The following is a 7934-nucleotide window of genomic DNA, read 5'->3' as shown; positions in this document are numbered from 1 at the left end:
CGTTGCCCACCCCAGACACCAGGCTCACTCCAAAGGGACTTCTTGAGCCAGTGCCCCTCTGCCCATGCACCTGCCTTGGCTCCACATGGACCTCTTCCCCCACCACCAATTCCTTCTATCCTCTCCACTCCTAACCATGCTATCCCAGCCAGCTACATTTTCTCAAGCTGCTGGGAGCCCTCCTCACTGTCCCCTCCAGCATAGAGGTGCCATTGTGCAAGAACTCAGTGGGAGAGGTTTGAAGGAGCTTGGAGAGCCAATGATAGGTTTGGGGAATCTTGGTGAACTCCTACTCATGCGTTGAAGCCCCAACTGTAATGCCTCCTCCTCCAGGAAGCCTTCCAGGACCCTGTCTTTTCCTCTGGACCTTCCTTGACTGCATGGGACTAGGAGTGTCTATGTCCAGCTCTGTCCTCTCTTAAGATAGCTCCTTGAGGACCTGGTCAGGGCTGAGGCCTCTTGGGGGCCCAGCGTGGGTGATGCTTGTTGAATGAATAAATGACTGCATGAGCTGGGAACCAACCAAGCTGAGATCGAGAAGCGAGTTGATGAGGTGGCAGTCAGTTGGGGTGCTAATAGAGGACATGAAGTCACTGGGTTCTAGCAAGAGGGAAGCGGGACCCTGGGCCACCCCTCCCCCTTGCTTTCCATCCACCTCTGGTGAGAACCTTGAGGCCCTGCAAGGGGGCGGATCTCTGTCTTCATTCTTCCCCTCTGCACTCCACCCAGACACCAGTTCCTCTTCCCCCTGAGTCGCTGGGTGCAGAGCCAGAGGAACGCCAGCGACCCCAGCAGCGCTGCGGAGGGTGCTGGCCGTGGCCGCTGCGGCCCCCGTGTCCAGGTGGGCCAGGACGCAGCCTCTGGGCGCCGTAGCTTTTCCAGCATCGCAGAGGCAAAAGCGTGGCAGTGGGACACAAAAGGTAGGATTGAGGCTCTAGAACTTGAACCTGTGCAGGGACTGCAAACCAGACCTGGGAAGACCCTTTCAGCAGCCCCCACTCCACCCTATCCCAGGACTTCCCAGCGACCCGCGGTTCTGGGAGATACCGGGAGCGGGATCAGGGGGCGGGGCCGTTTCCAAGGCAACCGCTTATTTGCACAGGGCCCCATCCTGGCCAACGAGGGCGCCACAAATGTTCAGGACATAGAAGAAGGGGTTAACTGGGCCGGGTCTCCTCCTCGCCTTCCAAGCCCGCTAGGCACTGGGGTTACCTACCCATTCCCCAGAAGGGGAGACTGAGGCAACCCACCAGCCAAAGGAGGCGACCAGACTGGGGCTGCGTTTTACCATTTCAGAAGTGGCTTGAGCTGGTCTGAGCTATAATAATAAACACTAGCGGTGGAGGCGAGGGCTACCACAGGGCTGAGCTCAGGGCTAGGATTCCGGTGTCTCTACATAGGTTGCTTGAATGGGGGGCACCCTGGCATGGACGCTGCTGTTGCCGCTGCTGCTGCCGGAGTCAGACAGCCTGGAACTGTCGTGCACCGTGTCCTCCGCGGATGTGGACTGGAACGCGGAGTTCAGTGCCTCGTGCCTGAATTTCAGTGGCCTCAGCCTGAGCCTGCCCCACAACCAGTCTCTGCGGGCCAGCAACGTGATTCTCCTTGACCTGTCTGGGAACGGCCTGCGAGAGCTTCCAGTGACCTTCTTTGCCCACCTGCAGAAGCTTGAGGTCCTGAACGTGCTACGCAACCCGCTGTCCCGTGTGGATGGGGCGCTGGCCGCCCGCTGTGACCTTGACTTGCAGGCTGACTGCAGCTGTGCCCTGGAGTCCTGGCACGACGTCCGCCGAGACAACTGCTCTGGCCAGAAGCCTCTGCTCTGCTGGGACACAACCAGCTCCCAGCACAACCTCTCTGCCTTCCTGGAGGTCAGCTGCGCCCCTGGCCTGGCCCCTGCAACTATCGGGGCAGTGGTGGTCAGCGGGTGCCTGCTTCTTGGACTTGCCATCGCTGGTCCCGTGCTGGCCTGGAGACTCTGGCGATGCCGAGTGGTCAGAAGCCGGGAGCTGGACAAGCCCTGGGCTGCTCAGGATGGGCCCAAGCCCGGTTTAGGCTTGCAGCCACGGTACGGCAGCCGGAGTGCCCCCAAGCCCCAAGTGGCCATGCCATCCTGCCCCTCCACTCCCGACTACGAGAACATGTTTGTGGGCCAGCCAGCAACCGAGCACCAGTGGGCTGAACAAGGGTAAGTAAGCCACTGAGACACCTGCCAAAGTGGTAAATACTAAGCCTCCACACCCAGATGGCCGGGGTTCAAATCCCAGCTCTGCCACTTGAAGGCTGTGGGATCTTAGGTGAATAGCTTTACTTCTCTGAGCCTCAGTCTCCTCATCTATAAAATGGGGAGAGGACTGGACGTGGTGGCTCACACCTGTAATCCTAGCACTTTGGGAGGCCAAGGCAGGCAGATCACTTGAAGTCAGGAGTTCGAGACCAGCCTGGCCAACACGGTGAAACCCAGTCAGTACTAAAAATACAAAAATTAGCCAGGTGTGGTGGCGGGCGCCTGTGGTCCCAGCTACTCAGGAGGCTGAGGCAAGAGAATTGCTTGAACCTGGGAGTCAGAGGTTGCAGTGAGCCAAGTTTATGCCATTGCACTCCAGCCTGGGTGACAGAGTGAGACTCCATCTCAAAAATAAAATCAATAAAATAAAGTAAAATGAGGGAGAATTACAGCCCCCATCATAGTGTGTTGGGGTAAGAATTAAGTGAGTTCCCATATATGGGACAAACTTCCCCCTTATGACCTGTAAACCCAGTTTCTGGCGGCCAAGGATGGGGAGACAGGAGGCAACTGCTTGAGCGGAGTTGGGGCTCTGCGGTGGCGGTCAGCAGCATAGGCCCAGGTCCCATGTGACCCAAGGCTGTCTCTGAACCTCCATTTCTGTCTCCATAGAATGGGGACAGCCCCCCATTTCCCCATGACACACATGAGATGCTAAAGAGGTGCCCTACAAAGTCCCATCACCACTAGATGACCTTTTTTTTTTTTTTTTTGAGACAGATTCTGGCTCTGTCACCCAGGCTAGAGTGCAGTGACGTGATCTTGGCTCATTGCCAGCTCCGCCTCTCCGGTTCACGCCATTCTCCTGCCTCAGCCTCCCGAGTAGCTGGGACTACAGGCGCCCGCCACCATGCCAGGCTAATTTTTTGTATTTTTAGTAGAGGCAGGGTTTCACTGTGTTAGCCAGGATGGTCTCGATCTCCTGACCTCATGAGCCGCCCACCTCGGCCTCCTTAAGTGCTGGGATTACAGGTGTGAGCCACCGCGCCCAGCCGACATTTTTTTTTTTTTTTTTTTTTGAGAAAGTCTCATTCTGTCGCCCAGGCTGGAGTGCAGTGGCGCCATCACAGATCACTGCAGCCTCAAGCTCCTGGCCTCAAGTGATCCTCCTGCCTCAGTCTCCAGAGTAGTTGGGACCACAGGCACATGCCGCCGCACCCAACTAATTTCTGTATTTTTCGTAGAGATGGGGATCTTGCTATGTTTCTCAGGCTGGTCTCAAACTCTCGGCCTCAAGTGATCCTCATGTCTTAGCCTCCCAAAGTGCTGGGATTATGGGTGTGAGCCACTGCCACTGGCTTCTAGATGATTTTGCTGGGCTTAGACAAATGAGGTGAACTTTTCTAGATTGGTGTGGGGTGCGGTAGCTCATGCCTATAATCCCAGCACTTTTCGAGGCCAAGGCGGTCAGATCACCTGTGGTCAGGACCTCAAGACCAGCCTGACCAACATGGTGAAACCCTGTCTCTACTAAAAAATACAAAAATTAGGCCAGGCACGGTGGCTCATGCCTGTAATCCCAACACTTTGGGAGGCCGAGGCAGGAGGATCACGAGGTCAGGAGTTCGAGACCAGCCTGGCCAATATGGTGAAACCCTGTCTCTACTAAAAATACAAAAATTAGCCGGGCATGGTGGTGGGTGCATGTAATCCCAGCTACTTGGGAGGCTGAGGCAGGAAGAATCACTTGAACCCAGGAGGTGGAGGTTGCAGTGGGCCCAGATCGCACCACTGCACCCCAGCCTGGGTGACAGAGCGAGACTCCGTCTCAAAAAAAAAAAAAAAAAAGAAAGAAAGAAAAAAAAAAAAGAAAAGAAAAGCTTTTCTAGGTTGGAAAAGGGAATGGAGGGAATTTCAAGGGGTGGGACCCTCAGGGGCAGAGACCCAGAGGTGGGAAAGAACAGAGAATTTGCTGTGAATGGTTTTTGAGAAGGGATGACTTGAAAGCTGAGGCCTGAGAGGAACAGGGAGGACCAAGCAGGAAGGGGCCACGGCCATGGCTGTGTTTGGGCAGCAGAGTCCGTGCCAGGAGGTGGGGAGGCTATCGGAAGGCTGTTGGTGAGAAAGGAGAAAATATGCAAAGCAGATGTAAACATGGCTCAAAAGCAGAAATGGTCTGAGGCAGGGTGTTGAAGACACTGGACTCACAAAAGCAGCCTGTGCTCTGATGTCCATCTTGGCCTCCCTGTCCCCGAGGCTTCCGGATCAGCCTCCTTTATGTACTGGCCTCCAGAAACACTGTGTTTAGAATTGACTGTGTCATTTCCACCCTGCGTCTTACAGTTACAGACATGGAGGCTCTGGGAGGCAGGAAAATGACTTGTCCAAGGTCACATAACCAGTCAAAAAAGACAGGACACAAACCCTGCGTCCCAGTCCTGTTTGTCCCCCTACAACCACTTAGGGGTTGGTGGGCAATTCATACTAGAGTATAACCCAAAGTAGCCCTTTTGTCTTTTTTTTTTCCTGCTCTGTCACCCAGGCTAGAGTGCAATGGCATGATCTCGGCTCACTACAACCTTCACCTCCCAGGTTCAAGTGATTCTCCTGCCTCCTGCCTCAGCCTCCCGAGTAGCTGGGATTACAGGTGCCCACCATCACACCCGGCTAATTTTAGTAGAGACGGGGTGTTGCCATGTTGGCCAGGCTGGTCTTGAACTCCCGACCTCAGGTGATCTGCCCGCCTTGGCCTCCCAAAGTGCTTGGATTATAGGCATGAGCCACCGCACCTGGCCCGGTGGCCCTTTTTACAAGAGGAGCTGGGTCGGAATTAGAATGTTCAGGAGGCAGGAAAGTTCTCTGGAGGTCTTGCTGACCATAACAAATATTCCTAAGTAGCTCCCTGCTCCTTGACCAATTCTATAGATGCAGAAACTGAGGCTCAGAGACTTGCTTTTATATATGAGGGCCACAAAGTCAGTTGCTTCTGTGGTGAAAGCATTTCCCATCGGAAGGAGCACAGAGTGTGGGTGCAGCCACTTGTGTGCACATGACTGACGTGGCCAGAGCTTCCGATTTTTCAAGAGGAAACAAAAATTTAGATTTTAATGTAATAATGAACAGCTACCTCAATTTCTGTTTTTTTTGAGACGGGGTCTCCCTCTGTCATCCAGGCTGCAGTGCAGTGGTGTGATAACGGCTCACTGTAGGCTCGACCTCCTGGGCTCAAGCGATCCTCCCACCTCAGCCTCCCGAGTAGATGGGACTCCAGGCACACGTCACCACGCCTGAATAATTTTTTAATTTTTCATAGAGATGGGGTCTCACCATGTTGCCCAGGATGGTCTCAAACTCCTGGCCTCAGGCAGACCTTCTGCCTTGGCCTCCCAAAGTGCTGGGATTACAGGCGTGAGTCACCACGCCTGGCCACTATCTCATTTTTAAGGAAGGAAAAAGGGTTCAGGGTCCTCAGACCGCAGCGTTACACCCACAGAACCTTCCCTAAATCACTGCCCTCCCCCAGCCTCCTCAGAGAGGTGGGGCTGGCTGGGAGTCAGAACACTAGCCCGTGCCACAGTTTCCCCATATGTAAATATTCGCAGTGGACTGAGCCACTCTGAAGCTTTCTTTTTTTTTTTTCTTTCTGAGATGGTCTTGCTGTCTCCCAGGCTGGAGTGCAATGGCACGATCTCGGCTCACTACAACCTCTACCTCCTGGGTTCAAGTGATTCTCCTGCCTCAGCCTCCCGAGTAGCTGGGACTACAGGCATGTGCCACCATGCCTGGCTAATTTTTGTATTTTTAATAGAGACGAGGTTTCATCATGTTGTCCAGGCTGGTCTTGAACTCCTGATCTCAGGTGATCCACCCACCTCAGCCTCCCAAAGTGCTGGATTACAGGCGTGAACCAGAGCACCTGGCCCACTCTGAACTTTCTCAAAGCTCATGCGCCTGTCCCCTGAGTCCTCCCCCTCCCACACTTACCCTGGTCTGTCTGTCCCCCCAGGGCTCACCCTTCAGAGGACAATGACTTTTACATGAACTACAAGGACATCGACCTGGCTTCCCAGCCTGTCTACTGTAACCTGCAGTCACTGGGCCAGGCCCCGATGGATGAAGAGGAGTACGTGATCCCCGGGCACTGAGCCTAAGATGTCGCAACCTCCACCCAGAACCCCTTCAGTCCCTGCTGGGTCACTCAGGGCATCCTAACTCCTGCCTGGCCTCAGTTTCCCCATCTGAAGAATGGGGACAGGAAAGTATTGTCCTTGAGGCCCCAGGAAGCTCTGCTGCTCCCTCCCTATCCCCCGTGCCGCTCCTCAGCCCCCTCAGCCCCTAGAGGGGGAAGAGGAGAGACCCCCAACAAGGGGACAGGAGGGTCACTGTGTCAATCCTGTCGTCACCCTCCTGTGGATGTACAGGCAGTGCTCAATAAATGCTTTGAGGCTGATGAGGCTTCTGGCTCAGGGTGAGTGGGTTCCTCAAGGTGGGGATTTCTGAGTTCTAAGACCAAGTCTCCATCTGAGACTCCCAAATTGCTCCCCACCTCCAATCCCTGTTTTTTTTTTTTTTTTGTCGTTTTTTTGTTTGTTTGTTTTTGAAACCAAGTCTCACTCTGTCACCCAGGCTGGAGTGCAGTGGTGCAATCTCAGCTCACTGCAACACCTGCCTCCCGGGTTCAAGCGATTCTCCTGCCTCAGCCTCCCGAGTAGCTGGGATTACAGCACCCGCCACCACGCCCAGCTAATTTTTGTATTTGTAATAGAGACAGGGTTTCACCATGTTGGCCAGGCTGGTCTTGAACTAATGACCTCAAGCGATCTGCCTGCCTTGGCCTCCTGAAGTGCTGGGATTACAGGCTTGGCCACCGTGCCCAGCCACATTCCTCCCTTCTGCCCCTCTCAGGGCCCCTTCCCAGGTCCCTGATCTCCAGGCTCGGCCTCCAGAGCAGCCCACACCACCCCCAAAATAAAAATATATATATTGCTTTAGCTCTAATATTCTGAGAAAATCCTTCAAGACCCTTGTGCAATGCCACCTCCTCTGAGAAGCTGTCCCTGGTTTCTCTCAGGCAGAGTTCATGACTCACAGATGTCTGTATTTCAAGAGTTTTTTCAGGCTCATGCCTCAGCTGGGTTTCCTATCAGCTGGTCCCAGCCCAGTCCTCCAATCTGGGGGAGATAGAACTAGAGACAAGTACCCTCAGTCCTGGGAGATCAAGCCTGGGCCAAAGGGAAGAATGGGAGCACAGTCCCCACATGGAGACAATTGAATGAGTTTGAATAAGGCTGCATGTAAGAGGGGTATCTGCAGTGGGTTTTGAAGGATGCGTAGGAGTTTGAGAATTGGAGAGGAAAGGGCATGCTGGCTGGGTGGACCAACTTGTGCAAGAGCTTGGAGAAGCACAGAGAAGGCACAGGCCCAGCCCTATACCTTGCAAAGGCAACAGCTGTTGTTTGGGGAAAGACTCAGTGACGCCATCTGCTGCCTTTTGGTATTGAGTTTAATTTTGAAGCCTCCTAGGTGCCCATTTTCAACAGCTTTGCTGTGACTGAAGTGAGCCTGCTCCTGTCTCAGGGCCTTTGCACTTGCTGTTTGTATTTACTTGCAATGTCCACCCTCAACTACCCGCTCCCTGACTCCTTTTCTTCCTCCAGGTCTCAGCTCAAATGTGACCTCCCCAGGGAGGCCTCCCCATCCAACTATC

The 7934-nt window shown here is 54.2% G+C and overlaps 1 protein-coding gene across 2 annotated transcripts; it reads left to right on the top strand.

Annotated features, from left to right (window-relative positions):
* Positions 1-717: 717 nt before the first annotated feature.
* LRRC25 (leucine rich repeat containing 25) lies at positions 718-7225 on the top strand. 2 transcript variants are annotated; one of them, XM_054539928.2, is made up of 3 exons: positions 718-920; positions 1401-2188; positions 6234-7225. In XM_054539928.2, exons 2-3 carry the CDS (start codon positions 1410-1412, stop codon positions 6370-6372), a joined length of 918 nt encoding a protein of 305 aa, XP_054395903.2. In that variant the 5' UTR covers positions 718-920; positions 1401-1409; the 3' UTR covers positions 6373-7225. The 2 variants fall into 2 exon arrangements, with proteins under 2 accessions (XP_054395903.2, XP_002828973.3); XM_002828927.5 differs by having other exon boundaries at positions 741-2188.
* The last annotated feature ends 709 nt before the right edge of the window (positions 7226-7934 follow it).

The sequence above is a fragment of the Pongo abelii genome, chromosome 20, assembly GCF_028885655.2.
Source record: "Pongo abelii isolate AG06213 chromosome 20, NHGRI_mPonAbe1-v2.0_pri, whole genome shotgun sequence".
NCBI lineage: Eukaryota > Metazoa > Chordata > Mammalia > Primates > Hominidae > Pongo > Pongo abelii.
This window is presented reverse-complemented; position numbering and strand designations above follow the sequence as displayed.

What these genes read in the sequence shown, in the direction of transcription:
- LRRC25 (XM_054539928.2), top strand. Translation starts at nt 1,410, where the DNA reads ATGGGGGGCACCCTGGCATGGACGCTGCTGTTGCCGCTGCTGCTGCCG. An exon ending in CACCAGTGGGCTGAACAAGG is followed by an intron (nt 2,189 to 6,233) that starts GTAAGTAAGCCA and finishes CTGTCCCCCCAG; the next exon opens with GGCTCACCCTTCAGAGGACA.